The following is a 17,382-nucleotide window of genomic DNA, read 5'->3' as shown; positions in this document are numbered from 1 at the left end:
CTCTGGGACTCGTAGTAAGTTACTATAACATTTCTAGCTGAGCTCTGGGACTCGTAGTAAGTTACTATAACATTTCTAGCTGAGCTCTGGAACTCGTAGTAAGTTACTATAACATTTCTGGCTGAGCTCTGGAACTTGTAGTAAGTTACTATAACATTTCTGGCTGAGCTCTGGGACTCGTAGTAAGTTACTATAACATTTCTAGCTGAGTTCTGGGACTCGTAGTAAGTTACTATAACATTTCTAGCTGAGCTCTGGGACTCATAGTAAGTTACTATAACATTTCTAGCTGAGCTTTGGGACTCGTAGTAAGTTACTATAACATTTCTAGCTGAGTTCTGGGACTCGTAGTAAATTACTATAACATTTCTAGCTGAGCTCTGGGACTCATAGTAAGTTACTATAACATTTCTAGCTGAGCTTTGGGACTCGTAGTAAGTTACTATAACATTTCTAGCTGAGTTCTGGGACTCGTAGTAAATTACTATAACATTTCTAGCTGAGCTCTGGGACTCGTAAGTTACTATAACATTTCTAGCTGAGCTCTGGGACTCGTAGTAAGTTACTATAACATTTCTGGCTGAGCTCTGGGACTCGTAGTAAGTTACTATAACATTTCTGGCTAAGTTCTGGGACACGTAGTAAGTTACTATAACATTTCTAGCTGAGCTCTGGGGCTCGTAAGTTACTATAACATTTCTGGCTGAGCTCTGGAACTTGTAGTAAGTTACTATAACATTTCTGGCTAAGTTCTGTGACTCGTAGTAAGTTACTATAACATTTCTAGCTGAGCTCTGGGACTCGTAGTAAGTTACTATAACATTTCTAGCTGAGCTCTGGAACTCGTAGTAAGTTACTATAACATTTCTGGCTGAGCTCTGGGACTTGTAGTAATTTACTATAACATTTCTAGCTGAGTTCTGGGACTCGTAGTAAGTTACTATAACATTTCTAGCTGAGCTCTGAGACTCGTAGTAAGTTACTATAACATTTCTAGCTGAGCTCTGGGACTCGTAGTAAGTTACTATAACATTTTTGGCTGAGCTCTGGGACTTGTAGTTATTTACTATAACATTTCTAGCTGAGTTCTGGGACTCGTAGTAAGTTACTATAACATTTCTGGCTGAGCTCTGGGACTCGTAGTAACTTACTATAACATTTCTAGCTGAGCTCTGAGACTCGTAGTAAGTTACTATAACATTTCTAGCTGAGCTCTGGGACTCGTAGTAAGTTACTATAACATTTCTGGCTGAGCTCTGGGACTTGTAGTAATTTACTATAACATTTCTAGCTGAGTTCTGGGACTCGTAGTAAGTTACTATAACATTTCTGGCTGAGCTCTGGGACTCGTAGTAAGTTACTATAACATTTCTAGCTGAGCTCTGGGACTCGTAGTAAGTTACTATAACATTTCTAGCTGAGCTCTGGGACTCGTAGTAAGTTACTATAACATTTCTAGCTGAGCTCTGAGACTCGTAGTAAGTTACTATAACATTTCTGGCTGAGCTCTGGGACTTGTAGTAATTTACTATAACATTTCTAGCTGAGTTCTGGGACTCGTAGTAAGTTACTATAACATTTCTGGCTGAGCTCTGGGACTCGTAGTAAGTTACTATAACATTTCTGGCTGAGCTCTGGGACTCAGTAAGTTACTATAACATTTCTGGCTGAGTTCTGGGACTCGTAGTAAGTTACTATAACATTTGTAGCTGAGCTTTGGGACTCGTAGTAAGTTACTATAACATTTCTAGCTGAGCTTTGGGACTCGTAAGTTACTATAACATTTCTGGCTGAGTTCTGGGACTCGTAGTAAGTTACTATAACATTTGTAGCTGAGCTTTGGGACTCGTAGTAAGTTACTATAACATTTCTAGCTGAGCTCTGGGACTCGTAGTAAGTTACTATAACATTTCTAGCTGAGCTCTGGGACTCGTAGTAAGTTACTATAACATTTCTAGCTGAGCTCTGGGACTCGTAAGTTACTATAACATTTCTAGCTGAGTTCTGGGACTCGTAGTAAGTTACTATAACATTTCTAGCTGAGCTCTGGGACTCGTAGTAAGTTACTATAACATTTCTAGCTGAACTCTGAGACTCGTAGTAAGTTACTATAACATTTCTAGCTGAGCTCTGGGACTCGTAGTAAGTTACTATAACATTTCTGGCTGAGCTCTGGGACTTGTAGTAATTTACTATAACATTTCTAGCTGAGTTCTGGGACTCGTAGTAAGTTACTATAACATTTCTGGCTGAGCTCTGGGACTCGTAGTAACTTACTATAACATTTCTAGCTGAGCTCTGAGACTCGTAGTAAGTTACTATAACATTTCTAGCTGAGCTCTGGGACTCGTAGTAAGTTACTATAACATTTCTGGCTGAGCTCTGGGACTTGTAGTAATTTACTATAACATTTCTAGCTGAGTTCTGGGACTCGTAGTAAGTTACTATAACATTTCTGGCTGAGCTCTGGGACTCGTAGTAAGTTACTATAACATTTCTAGCTGAGCTCTGGGACTCGTAGTAAGTTACTATAACATTTCTAGCTGAGCTCTGGGACTCGTAGTAAGTTACTATAACATTTCTAGCTGAGCTCTGAGACTCGTAGTAAGTTACTATAACATTTCTGGCTGAGCTCTGGGACTTGTAGTAATTTACTATAACATTTCTAGCTGAGTTCTGGGACTCGTAGTAAGTTACTATAACATTTCTGGCTGAGCTCTGGGACTCGTAGTAAGTTACTATAACATTTCTGACTGAGCTCTGGGACTCAGTAAGTTACTATAACATTTCTAGCTGAGCTTTGGGACTCGTAAGTTACTATAACATTTCTGGCTGAGTTCTGGGACTCGTAGTAAGTTACTATAACATTTGTAGCTGAGCTTTGGGACTCGTAGTAAGTTACTATAACATTTCTAGCTGAGCTCTGGGACTCGTAGTAAGTTACTATAACATTTCTAGCTGAGCTCTGGGACTCGTAGTAAGTTACTATAACATTTCTAGCTGAGCTCTGGGACTCGTAAGTTACTATAACATTTCTAGCTGAGTTCTGGGACTCGTAGTAAGTTACTATAACATTTCTAGCTGAGCTCTGGGACTCATAGTAAGTTACTATAACATTTCTAGCTGAGCTTTGGGACTCGTAGTAAGTTACTATAACATTTCTAGCTGAGTTCTGGGACTCGTAGTAAATTACTATAACATTTCTAGCTGAGCTCTGGGACTCGTAAGTTACTATAACATTTCTAGCTGAGCTCTGGGACTCGTAGTAAGTTACTATAACATTTCTGGCTGAGCTCTGGGACTCGTAGTAAGTTACTATAACATTTCTGGCTAAGTTCTGGGACACGTAGTAAGTTACTATAACATTTCTAGCTGAGCTCTGGGGCTCGTAAGTTACTATAACATTTCTGGCTGAGCTCTGGAACTTGTAGTAAGTTACTATAACATTTCTGGCTAAGTTCTGTGACTCGTAGTAAGTTACTATAACATTTCTAGCTGAGCTCTGGGACTCGTAGTAAGTTACTATAACATTTCTAGCTGAGCTCTGGGACTCGTAGTAAGTTACTATAACATTTCTAGCTGAGCTCTGGAACTCGTAGTAAGTTACTATAACATTTCTGGCTGAGCTCTGGAACTTGTAGTAAGTTACTATAACATTTCTGGCTAAGTTCTGTGACTCGTAGTAAGTTACTATAACATTTCTAGCTGAGCTCTGGGACTCGTAGTAAGTTACTATAACATTTCTAGCTGAGTTCTGGGACTCGTAGTAAGTTACTATAACATTTCTAGCTGAGCTCTGGGACTCATAGTAAGTTACTATAACATTTCTAGCTGAGCTTTGGGACTCGTAGTAAGTTACTATAACATTTCTAGCTGAGTTCTGGGACTCGTAGTAAATTACTATAACATTTCTAGCTGAGCTCTGGGACTCGTAAGTTACTATAACATTTCTAGCTGAGCTCTGGGACTCGTAGTAAGTTACTATAACATTTCTGGCTGAGCTCTGGGACTCGTAGTAAGTTACTATAACATTTCTGGCTAAGTTCTGGGACACGTAGTAAGTTACTATAACATTTCTAGCTGAGCTCTGGGGCTCGTAAGTTACTATAACATTTCTGGCTGAGCTCTGGAACTTGTAGTAAGTTACTATAACATTTCTGGCTAAGTTCTGTGACTCGTAGTAAGTTACTATAACATTTCTAGCTGAGCTCTGGGACTCGTAGTAAGTTACTATAACATTTCTAGCTGAGCTCTGGAACTCGTAGTAAGTTACTATAACATTTCTGGCTGAGCTCTGGGACTTGTAGTAATTTACTATAACATTTCTAGCTGAGTTCTGGGACTCGTAGTAAGTTACTATAACATTTCTAGCTGAGCTCTGAGACTCGTAGTAAGTTACTATAACATTTCTAGCTGAGCTCTGGGACTCGTAGTAAGTTACTATAACATTTTTGGCTGAGCTCTGGGACTTGTAGTTATTTACTATAACATTTCTAGCTGAGTTCTGGGACTCGTAGTAAGTTACTATAACATTTCTGGCTGAGCTCTGGGACTCGTAGTAACTTACTATAACATTTCTAGCTGAGCTCTGAGACTCGTAGTAAGTTACTATAACATTTCTAGCTGAGCTCTGGGACTCGTAGTAAGTTACTATAACATTTCTGGCTGAGCTCTGGGACTTGTAGTAATTTACTATAACATTTCTAGCTGAGTTCTGGGACTCGTAGTAAGTTACTATAACATTTCTGGCTTAGCTCTGGGACTCGTAGTAAGTTACTATAACATTTCTAGCTGAGCTCTGGGACTCGTAGTAAGTTACTATAACATTTCTAGCTGAGCTCTGGGACTCGTAGTAAGTTACTATAACATTTCTAGCTGAGCTCTGAGACTCGTAGTAAGTTACTATAACATTTCTGGCTGAGCTCTGGGACTTGTAGTAATTTACTATAACATTTCTAGCTGAGTTCTGGGACTCGTAGTAAGTTACTATAACATTTCTGGCTGAGCTCTGGGACTCGTAGTAAGTTACTATAACATTTCTGGCTGAGCTCTGGGACTCAGTAAGTTACTATAACATTTCTAGCTGAGCTTTGGGACTCGTAAGTTACTATAACATTTCTGGCTGAGTTCTGGGACTCGTAGTAAGTTACTATAACATTTGTAGCTGAGCTTTGGGACTCGTAGTAAGTTACTATAACATTTCTAGCTGAGCTCTGGGACTCGTAGTAAGTTACTATAACATTTCTAGCTGAGCTCTGGGACTCGTAGTAAGTTACTATAACATTTCTAGCTGAGCTCTGGGACTCGTAAGTTACTATAACATTTCTAGCTGAGTTCTGGGACTCGTAGTAAGTTACTATAACATTTCTAGCTGAGCTCTGGGACTCGTAGTAAGTTACTATAACATTTCTAGCTGAACTCTGAGACTCGTAGTAAGTTACTATAACATTTCTAGCTGAGCTCTGGGACTCGTAGTAAGTTACTATAACATTTCTGGCTGAGCTCTGGGACTTGTAGTAATTTACTATAACATTTCTAGCTGAGTTCTGGGACTCGTAGTAAGTTACTATAACATTTCTGGCTGAGCTCTGGGACTCGTAGTAACTTACTATAACATTTCTAGCTGAGCTCTGAGACTCGTAGTAAGTTACTATAACATTTCTAGCTGAGCTCTGGGACTCGTAGTAAGTTACTATAACATTTCTGGCTGAGCTCTGGGACTCGTAGTAATTTACTATAACATTTCTAGCTGAGTTCTGGGACTCGTAGTAAGTTACTATAACATTTCTGGCTGAGCTCTGGGACTCGTAGTAAGTTACTATAACATTTCTAGCTGAGCTCTGGGACTCGTAGTAAGTTACTATAACATTTCTAGCTGAGCTCTGGGACTCGTAGTAAGTTACTATAACATTTCTAGCTGAGCTCTGAGACTCGTAGTAAGTTACTATAACATTTCTGGCTGAGCTCTGGGACTTGTAGTAATTTACTATAACATTTCTAGCTGAGTTCTGGGACTCGTAGTAAGTTACTATAACATTTCTGGCTGAGCTCTGGGACTCGTAGTAAGTTACTATAACATTTCTGACTGAGCTCTGGGACTCAGTAAGTTACTATAACATTTCTAGCTGAGCTTTGGGACTCGTAAGTTACTATAACATTTCTGGCTGAGTTCTGGGACTCGTAGTAAGTTACTATAACATTTGTAGCTGAGCTTTGGGACTCGTAGTAAGTTACTATAACATTTCTAGCTGAGCTCTGGGACTCGTAGTAAGTTACTATAACATTTCTAGCTGAGCTCTGGGACTCGTAGTAAGTTACTATAACATTTCTAGCTGAGCTCTGGGACTCGTAAGTTACTATAACATTTCTAGCTGAGTTCTGGGACTCGTAGTAAGTTACTATAACATTTCTAGCTGAGCTCTGGGACTCATAGTAAGTTACTATAACATTTCTAGCTGAGCTTTGGGACTCGTAGTAAGTTACTATAACATTTCTAGCTGAGTTCTGGGACTCGTAGTAAATTACTATAACATTTCTAGCTGAGCTCTGGGACTCGTAAGTTACTATAACATTTCTAGCTGAGCTCTGGGACTCGTAGTAAGTTACTATAACATTTCTGGCTGAGCTCTGGGACTCGTAGTAAGTTACTATAACATTTCTGGCTAAGTTCTGGGACACGTAGTAAGTTACTATAACATTTCTAGCTGAGCTCTGGGGCTCGTAAGTTACTATAACATTTCTGGCTGAGCTCTGGAACTTGTAGTAAGTTACTATAACATTTCTGGCTAAGTTCTGTGACTCGTAGTAAGTTACTATAACATTTCTAGCTGAGCTCTGGGACTCGTAGTAAGTTACTATAACATTTCTAGCTGAGCTCTGGGACTCGTAGTAAGTTACTATAACATTTCTAGCTGAGCTCTGGAACTCGTAGTAAGTTACTATAACATTTCTGGCTGAGCTCTGGGACTTGTAGTAATTTACTATAACATTTCTAGCTGAGTTCTGGGACTCGTAGTAAGTTACTATAACATTTCTGGCTGAGCTCTGGGACTCGTAGTAACTTACTTTAACATTTCTAGCTGAGCTCTGAGACTCGTAGTAAGTTACTATAACATTTCTAGCTGAGCTCTGGGACTCGTAGTAAGTTACTATAACATTTCTGGCTGAGCTCTGGGACTTGTAGTAATTTACTATAACATTTCTAGCTGAGCTCTGGGACTCGTAGTAAGTTACTATAACATTTCTGGCTGAGCTCTGGGACTCGTAGTAAGTTACTATAACATTTCTAGCTGAGCTCTGGGACTCGTAGTAAGTTACTATAACATTTCTAGCTGAGCTCTGGGACTCGTAGTAAGTTACTATAACATTTCTAGCTGAGCTCTGGGACTCGTAGTAAGTTACTATAACATTTCTGGCTGAGCTCTGGGACTTGTAGTGATTTACTATAACATTTCTAGCTGAGTTCTGGGACTCGTAGTAAGTTACTATAACATTTCTAGCTGAGCTCTGGGACTCGTAGTAAGTTACTATAACATTTCTAGCTGAGCTCTGAGACTCGTAGTAAGTTACTATAACATTTGTAGCTGAGCTCTGGGACTCGTAGTAAGTTACTATAACATTTCTAGCTGAGCTCTGGGACTCGTAGTAAGTTACTATAACATTTCTAGCTGAGCTCTGGGACTCGTAGTAAGTTACTATAACATTTATAGCTGAGCTCTGGGACTCGTAGTAAGTTACTATAACATTTCTAGCTGAGCTTTGGGACTCGTAGTAAGTTACTATAACATTTCTAGCTGAGTTCTGGGACTCGTAGTAAATTACTATAACATTTCTAGCTGAGCTCTGGGACTCGTAAGTTACTATAACATTTCTAGCTGAGCTCTGGGACTCGTAGTAAGTTACTATAACATTTCTGGCTGAGCTCTGGGACTCGTAAGTTACTATAACATTTCTAGCTGAGCTCTGGGACTCGTAGTAAGTTACTATAACATTTCTGGCTGAGCTCTGGGACTCGTAGTAAGTTACTATAACATTTCTGGCTAAGTTCTGGGACACGTAGTAAGTTACTATAACATTTCTAGCTGAGCTCTGGGGCTCGTAAGTTACTATAACATTTCTGGCTGATCTCTGGGACTTGTAGTAATTTACTATAACATTTCTAGCTGAGTTCTGGGACTCGTAGTAAGTTACTATAACATTTCTGGCTGAGCTCTGGGACTCGTAGTAACTTACTTTAACATTTCTAGCTGAGCTCTGAGACTCGTAGTAAGTTACTATAACATTTCTAGCTGAGCTCTGGGACTCGTAGTAAGTTACTATAACATTTCTGGCTGAGCTCTGGGACTTGTAGTAATTTACTATAACATTTCTAGCTGAGCTCTGGGACTCGTAGTAAGTTACTATAACATTTCTGGCTGAGCTCTGGGACTCGTAGTAAGTTACTATAACATTTCTAGCTGAGCTCTGGGACTCGTAGTAAGTTACTATAACATTTCTAGCTGAGCTCTGGGACTCGTAGTAAGTTACTATAACATTTCTAGCTGAGCTCTGGGACTCGTAGTAAGTTACTATAACATTTCTGGCTGAGCTCTGGGACTTGTAGTGATTTACTATAACATTTCTAGCTGAGTTCTGGGACTCGTAGTAAGTTACTATAACATTTCTAGCTGAGCTCTGGGACTCGTAGTAAGTTACTATAACATTTCTAGCTGAGCTCTGAGACTCGTAGTAAGTTACTATAACATTTGTAGCTGAGCTCTGGGACTCGTAGTAAGTTACTATAACATTTCTAGCTGAGCTCTGGGACTCGTAGTAAGTTACTATAACATTTCTAGCTGAGCTCTGGGACTCGTAGTAAGTTACTATAACATTTATAGCTGAGCTCTGGGACTCGTAGTAAGTTACTATAACATTTCTAGCTGAGCTTTGGGACTCGTAGTAAGTTACTATAACATTTCTAGCTGAGTTCTGGGACTCGTAGTAAATTACTATAACATTTCTAGCTGAGCTCTGGGACTCGTAAGTTACTATAACATTTCTAGCTGAGCTCTGGGACTCGTAGTAAGTTACTATAACATTTCTGGCTGAGCTCTGGGACTCGTAGTAAGTTACTATAACATTTCTGGCTAAGTTCTGGGACACGTAGTAAGTTACTATAACATTTCTGGCTGAGCTCTGGGACTCGTAGTAAGTTACTATAACATTTCTGGCTAAGTTCTGGGACTCGTAGTAAGTTACTATAACATTTCTGGCTGAGCTCTGGGACTCGTAGTAAGTTACTATAACATTTCTGGCTAAGTTCTGGGACACGTAGTAAGTTACTATAACATTTCTAGCTGAGCTCTGGGACTCGTAGTAAGTTACTATAACATTTCTGGCTGAGCTCTGGGACTCGTAGTAAGTTACTATAACATTTCTGGCTAAGTTCTGGGACACGTAGTAAGTTACTATAACATTTCTAGCTGAGCTCTGGGGCTCGTAAGTTACTATAACATTTCTGGCTGATCTCTGGGACTTGTAGTAATTTACTATAACATTTCTAGCTGAGTTCTGGGACTCGTAGTAAGTTACTATAACATTTCTGGCTGAGCTCTGGGACTCGTAGTAACTTACTTTAACATTTCTAGCTGAGCTCTGAGACTCGTAGTAAGTTACTATAACATTTCTAGCTGAGCTCTGGGACTCGTAGTAAGTTACTATAACATTTCTGGCTGAGCTCTGGGACTTGTAGTAATTTACTATAACATTTCTAGCTGAGCTCTGGGACTCGTAGTAAGTTACTATAACATTTCTGGCTGAGCTCTGGGACTCGTAGTAAGTTACTATAACATTTCTAGCTGAGCTCTGGGACTCGTAGTAAGTTACTATAACATTTCTAGCTGAGCTCTGGGACTCGTAGTAAGTTACTATAACATTTCTAGCTGAGCTCTGGGACTCGTAGTAAGTTACTATAACATTTCTGGCTGAGCTCTGGGACTTGTAGTGATTTACTATAACATTTCTAGCTGAGTTCTGGGACTCGTAGTAAGTTACTATAACATTTCTAGCTGAGCTCTGGGACTCGTAGTAAGTTACTATAACATTTCTAGCTGAGCTCTGAGACTCGTAGTAAGTTACTATAACATTTGTAGCTGAGCTCTGGGACTCGTAGTAAGTTACTATAACATTTCTAGCTGAGCTCTGGGACTCGTAGTAAGTTACTATAACATTTCTAGCTGAGCTCTGGGACTCGTAGTAAGTTACTATAACATTTATAGCTGAGCTCTGGGACTCGTAGTAAGTTACTATAACATTTCTAGCTGAGCTTTGGGACTCGTAGTAAGTTACTATAACATTTCTAGCTGAGTTCTGGGACTCGTAGTAAATTACTATAACATTTCTAGCTGAGCTCTGGGACTCGTAAGTTACTATAACATTTCTAGCTGAGCTCTGGGACTCGTAGTAAGTTACTATAACATTTCTGGCTGAGCTCTGGGACTCGTAGTAAGTTACTATAACATTTCTGGCTAAGTTCTGGGACACGTAGTAAGTTACTATAACATTTCTAGCTGAGCTCTGGGGCTCGTAAGTTACTATAACATTTCTGGCTGATCTCTGGAACTTGTAGTAAGTTACTATAACATTTCTGGCTAAGTTCTGTGACTCGTAGTAAGTTACTATTACATTTCTAGCTGAGCTCTGGGACTCGTAGTAAGTTACTATAACATTTCTAGCTGAGCTCTGGGACTTGTAGTGATTTACTATAACATTTCTAGCTGAGCTCTGGGACTCGTAGTAAGTTACTATAACATTTCTAACTGAGCTCTGGGACTTGTAGTAAGTTACTATAACATTTCTAGCTGAACTCTGAGACTCGTAGTAAGTTACTATAACATTTCTAGCTGAGCTCTGGGACTCGTAGTAAGTTACTATAACATTTCTGGCTGAGCTCTGGGACTCGTAGTAAGTTACTATAACATTTCTAGCTGAGCTCTGGGACTCGTAGTAAGTTACTATAACATTTCTAGCTGAGCTCTGGGACTCGTAGTAAGTTACTATAACATTTCTAGCTGAGCTCTGAGACTCGTAGTAAGTTACTATAACATTTCTGGCTGAGCTCTGGGACTTGTAGTAATTTACTATAACATTTCTAGCTGAGTTCTGGGACTCGTAGTAAGTTACTATAACATTTCTGGCTTAGCTCTGGGACTCGTAGTAAGTTACTATAACATTTCTGGCTGAGCTCTGGGACTCGTAAGTTACTATAAAATTTCTAGCTGAGTTCTGGGACTCGTAGTAAGTTACTATAACATTTATAGCTGAGCTCTGGGACTCGTAGTAAGTTACTATAACATTTCTAGCTGAGCTTTGGGACTCGTAGTAAGTTACTATAACATTTCTAGCTGAGTTCTGGGACTCGTAGTAAATTACTATAACATTTCTAGCTGAGCTCTGGGACTCGTAAGTTACTATAACATTTCTAGCTGAGCTCTGGGACTCGTAGTAAGTTACTATAACATTTCTGGCTGAGCTCTGGGACTCGTAGTAAGTTACTATAACATTTCTAGCTGAGCTCTGGGGCTCGTAAGTTACTATAACATTTCTAGCTGAGCTCTGGGACTCGTAGTAAGTTACTATAACATTTCTAGCTGAGCTCTGGGACTCGTAGTAAGTTACTATAACATTTCTGGCTGAGCTCTGGGACTCGTAGTAAGTTACTATAACATTTCTGGCTAAGTTCTGGGACACGTAGTAAGTTACTATAACATTTCTAGCTGAGCTCTGGGGCTCGTAAGTTACTATAACATTTCTCAGAGCAGCATTTCTAACATAACTCTTGGAAAAGAGTGGGTGTTTACAAACCGAATAACCAACTACATGTTTTGCCATTGTCACAGACTCACAGATGGGTCTATTAGCACAGAATGTCCTGTGTATTAAGCACAGGTAGCTTTATAAAGCCATGCTGACATTGAGTGGGATATTTTGGGACAGGATTGTAATGATTATAAATATTATTGGTCCTTGAAAGGTTAATGAACACATAGTTATTATTACCGTACTGCAACATTTAAAACCCTTACTGATTGTCACTATCCATATTTATAGATTAAAAAAAAAAGTATAGAGTTCATCACATTCCAAAATACCCCCCTCCCCCAAAATTTTTGTTTTACATTTTGTTTGTTTAGAATCTGTAGGTTAAAGGGACACTCCAGGCACCCAGACCACTTCTGCTTATTGGAGTGGTCTGGGTGCCAACTCCCACTACTCTTAACCCTGCAAGTGTAATTATTGCAGTTTTTTATAAACTGCAATAATTACCTTGCAGGGTTAACTCCACCTCTAGTGGAGACAGCCACTAGAGGTCACTTCCTGATTTATAGCAAAGATTTTCTTTGCTAGAGCGTCGCTGGACGTCCTCACGCTGTGTGAGGACCTCCAGCGTTGCTCATTTCCTCATAGGAAAGCATTGAAAATCTTTTTCAATGCTTTCCTATGGGGAGCGCTAATGCACATGCGCGGGAGTCTCGCCCACCAGCCGACGGAGACAGTAGGAGGAGCGTCGCGGAGGAGGAGACAGCCTCACTGCTCCATTTAGGAGTTAAATCCCTTTGTTTATAAACCCTAGTCACACCTCCCTGCATGTGACTTGCACAGCCTTCCATAAACACTTCCTGTAAAGAGAGCCCTATTTAGGCTTTCTTTATTGCAAGTTCTGTTTAATTAAGATTTTCTTATCCCCTGCTATGTTAATAGCTTGCTAGACCCTGCAAGAGCCTCCTGTATTGGATTAAAGTTCAATTTAGAGATTGAGATACAATTATTTAAGGTAAATTACATCTGTTTGAAAGTTAAACCAGTTTTTTTTCCATGCAGGCTCTGTCAATCATAGCCAGGGGAGGTGTGGCTAGGGCTGCATAAACAGAAACAAAGTGATTTAACTCCTAAATGACAGTGAAATTGCAGGGGAATGATCTATACACTAAAACTGCTTTATTTAGCTAAAGTAATTTAGGTGACTATAGTGTTCCTTTAAAAAAACTAAAACTATTGCATCCTGTGTGCCTTGCCATTTAGTGAATGAGTGAGTGCCCTGGATATTGTATGATGACACTTTTATACGTCTCAAGAGACACATTTTAAGACATGTATACCAAGAAGAGATTGTGTGGTGTTCACACATAATCTCAGGTAAAATAGTTAACATTATTATCCCTGCAACATCAGCTTACTTTGGCTAGGAAATGTAAGGCACAGACATGCTTTCAGTGTTCACATACAAGTGTGACACGGGTTAACACAAATATGAGCCGTTTGAGACGTTACTGTTTGGGCCTATTGTACAGGTGCATAAGGTGTGACAGTCCCTGCAGTATAACACGGGGACAATGCTCACTTGTCTTAACAATTTCCACAATATCTTCTTTCAGTATCTCGAGGTCCCCGCAATGCCAACATTTCCTGCAGGTTAACAAATTGGGAAAGGTGTGCGTATACTCACAGCGCCTTACTTGTTAGAGTACCAAATTGAAATCAGAGCCAAGTCACTGGAAATCCATCTACCAGAACAGTTTGTGCTAGAATACGGCACTGCAAGGGCAGGACGTGTGTCTATTCCATGTTCTTTCCTCTGCATGTGTTAGCAAGAGAATTGTGGCAGTATTGGGCACCTACAAAACCGAGCATTACATTCTTACAATTACTAATTATGCAGAAGCAACGTCCCCTCGTCAGGCTCTTTTGAAACCAGTGTGTTTAGGAGTTTGCCATGTCTGTGGGATTTATTCCTAAACCGTATGATTTGAATAGTTGGCAAGTGGCAACAGATGGTAGTTGGTACAATTCTCAAATCTCTGCTAATTTTAAAAAATGTTGAGCCAAATTTAGCAATCTCTGTTTAGGGAATTTTTCTATTTGTGTCTAAAAATACATTGTGAATGGTACTGTAAGGCATGGATCTGTGCTATGTCAACACTGAGCAAATTAGTCAGGAAAGGGATTGGAATCTGTCTTCAGTGAGTAAACCTCTTACTATTATCTCTGTTTAGAAAGGGCACCGAGATACTGTGGGAGTGTTGGGTGATCACGATATCTCATTTTGTGACATGCACAGTCTGCTTTGCAGTGTAATTACTGCCATTCGTACATGTCCAGAACACAATTGGTGAATGAAGTGGTTAATAGGTACCATATGTGACCCCTCTGGAGCATGTAAACATCTGGAGTTTGGAAAGGCAAATATCTCCTCCAATATATTACATCTGACGTCCAACTACAGCGAACATAATCACTCAGTCAGCTAGCTCGCGGTTTTACAGCAAAATGGTAAATACCCATGATAATTATTTTAAAGGGGCAGACTTGAAACTGGAGAACCTCAGATGTTCGATTTGGACTCTGTTTCAACCACAAAGCTTTCCTGAGCTCCTTGGCCGACCTTCAAGGAAAGTCAGAACCAATCTTCGCATTTTGGAGGGTTACTTTCCACCATATCCGAAAGTAGCAGCCATATGCTGAGAAAACGGGCCAGGCTGCCCGGTGGTGTCCATTGTTAGCAACCACCTAAATAAGTAACCACCACAAAAGGTTCGTCCCTGGATTAGATTGCCAGTGTGTTACTTTGTAATGCAGTAAACCGTTCTAGTACCAATCAGAGTCCAGATGTTTTGGGAGGTTTTTTTGCCCACTTTTATTTTACAAATGAAAGCATTTTGACATCTAAATGCTGTGTATTTTAGTGTAAAATAATAAAAATTTACTTTTTGATGGTGTCTGTGTATACTATGCCTTTTATGTCCCCTTTCTCTGCTGAAAAAGGCACCGTGATCTGATCTAAGACAAAGCTTGTCATGGCTTTTACACCAAAATGCTTGGATTATATTACCAGTTAGACTCAGGCTATTCATTGTTTACAGCAATGTAATAAGATCACATTTGAATTATTTATTGTTTTGGAGTGGTGTTTATAGTATTGTAAATTATTTTTTAAATTGATAAAAATTTAAGAAATCAATTTTGATTAATTAGAATGCTAAATGCTTTAAAGTCTGTTCCTTGAACCATTCGAAACCAGTAGAGTCCACATATTCCCATTAATTTGGATTTAGAATTAGAGTGACAACTTTGAAAGTGACATGTCTCCTGCTTAGGCATAGTCCTCTACCACCAAATTCGTTAGTAGGATCTGTGTTTGCATTCGAGATGCTCAGATTCTCTCCCTCAGAGACCCCCTTCTGGCCAGATCCACGCTGATGCATCCGTGAATCTGCTTTTTGTCAGTTTAAAGTGAGTGTGTAAACCAGAAGGGGCAAAGCGCCAAGTATACTGTTCTATATTCTCTGTAAATTGAAACCCACTGCTCCCTGCCAGGATAGGGCTTGGCTTCTACACCATTTGTTTAAGTAAATTTTGGTTTTATTTCTGTTTCCCATTAGCATTGTGTGATTAGTATTGCGAAACCAGGCATCTCCGCCAAATGCTTTTAATCTAAGATTTATAGTCCTATAATGAAAAGGAAAAAAAAAAAAACACATTTCCTAATTATAGATTCAAGAAATATTTGCTGTCGATCCTAACAGAGCATTCTATCTTATAGTAGGAATATGATTCCAGAACATGTTTAATTAGTGCTCACCAAGGAATATTCACACACCTATAAGCAAAACAGGAGAACCTGCTTTACACCAAGTACTGTCCACAAGGTCCATCGGAATGAACTGAACCCCTCTCACCTATAGGACCCAGAGAAAGTACCAGTGCTGGTGGATTTAATTGTCCCCCAAGCTGCTATTTTCCTTTCGTTCCAGGATCTTCCTTTCCTCCTCCGTGGAATGGCACTCTCACGGTTATTCAGTAACGGGCAGGGAAATTAGGCCACAATGGAAATATTCTCAAATTCATTCTCTTTCTCCAAGGTACTTCCCAGTCTCTCCATTCTAAGACAAATATCGCAATCCTCTCTCAATTTGTGGTTTAGTAATTAACACAGTGGGAAGTAATTTTAAAAAAAAAATAATAAAAGCACAGTGCCACATAACTGACCATGGACCTGTGCGCAGGAATGTGGCCCTCACACTGTGTGCTGGTTCCTCTAATGAGAGAAAAGATCTACCCACGGGGAGATCCTATGCCTTCCACCTGTCTTATCACTGGCCTCCTGAATGTATAATGGGGTCTTACAAAGATCACTTATTCCCCGGAGACAATTATAGGGACCTGTTAAATGTAACACCGGAGCAAAGCTGTAAATGTTGGACGTATGAATATGAATGGCTGACTAATTTAGGGTACTCTGTTTATGGGAGGATACTGCCTAGCCGGGAGAGGGATGCTGGGAAACCAGACAATCCCTTATGTTTGAGCCAAGTTATCGGCTACTTGCAATTTTGGAGATGCAATCATGTTCCATTTTATTTGTGAATTTTTTGTATTTTCCGTTAATTATATCTCTTTTTATACTTATGCTTTGCTATTTCTTTCTTTCAGGATTTTAGTTTTGAGTACAACTTCTCCCTGTTGAATGCTAAGAATTGGGTGTACGTTGTATGTTCAGACTATACTGTGTTTGCTTGTTCCCAGACATTATACATATTTTTGGGGTTGGTGCTGGAGATATAAGCTTAGAATTTTCTTTTATTAATTGTATTCACTGAGTGTGAGGATTCAGGCTCCAGCATTGTTGTTTAGTAGTATTGAATTGCGTACTCTGCTTTATTGACTTGCTGTCTGTCCTGTGTAGGTGAGATACTCTGCCCAGAGCCTGTTTGATTATCTGCGTTTGATCCAAAGTGATGCAGAGTCTATGGAATCTTTCTCCAACACCATCCTGCAGATCTTCAGGGATAACCAGCGCAATGAGAGGTGAGCATTCATTTAATGCTATTATACTTGTAGACGGAGTACTACTTTCTCCTGCACCCTCTAGTTCTAGCTGTATTGACCTCAGACGTCCGAGTTTACAGCAGATAGCATGTATTCTGCCTGTCTAACCAGCACAATGTTCATGTTATCCATCTATTATTTGGGTTCTAAAGGCGTAACAAATTGAGATCCACATGGTAAAATGTAGCTTTAAATAGCCAAACTATGACGTGAACCGAGTTGGACATTTTTAACCTGGTCGTTATTTTTTCTCTACATTTTACTGTTTGGATTTCAGTTGGCTGCAATTCCGAATTTAGTGTTTTTTTGCTTCCCCTTTGGCAGTCGTCAATAACAACAACTGCAGGTCTGTGCATTTAAAGCATTATACCTTGTTCTCGTTAGAAGTGACTGGTAAATGCAGTGAATTATTGACACATATAGTGTCAGGCCCAGTAGAATGGAAATCAGTCTGGCAAGAAATAGCCAAGCATGGGACTCAATTGTGTGGGTTGGTTGTAGAGTTGCTGTTTAGTCGAT

At 39.7% G+C, this 17,382-nt stretch overlaps 1 protein-coding gene across 1 annotated transcript in view; it reads left to right on the top strand.

Annotated features, from left to right (window-relative positions):
• Positions 1-17,382, top strand: part of TBCD (tubulin folding cofactor D) — a 223,223-nt gene that overhangs the window by 193,434 nt on the left and 12,407 nt on the right. Inside the window, exon 34 of the mRNA XM_063456052.1 lies at positions 16,721-16,842. Coding sequence (XP_063312122.1) covers positions 16,721-16,842 — 122 coding nt within the window. The remainder of the gene's footprint in view (positions 1-16,720; positions 16,843-17,382) is intronic.

The sequence above is a fragment of the Pelobates fuscus genome, chromosome 5 (assembly GCF_036172605.1).
Source record: "Pelobates fuscus isolate aPelFus1 chromosome 5, aPelFus1.pri, whole genome shotgun sequence".
Lineage (NCBI taxonomy): Eukaryota > Metazoa > Chordata > Amphibia > Anura > Pelobatidae > Pelobates > Pelobates fuscus.
Note: the sequence above shows the minus strand (reverse complement) of the source record. Positions and strands in the feature narration are given on the sequence as shown.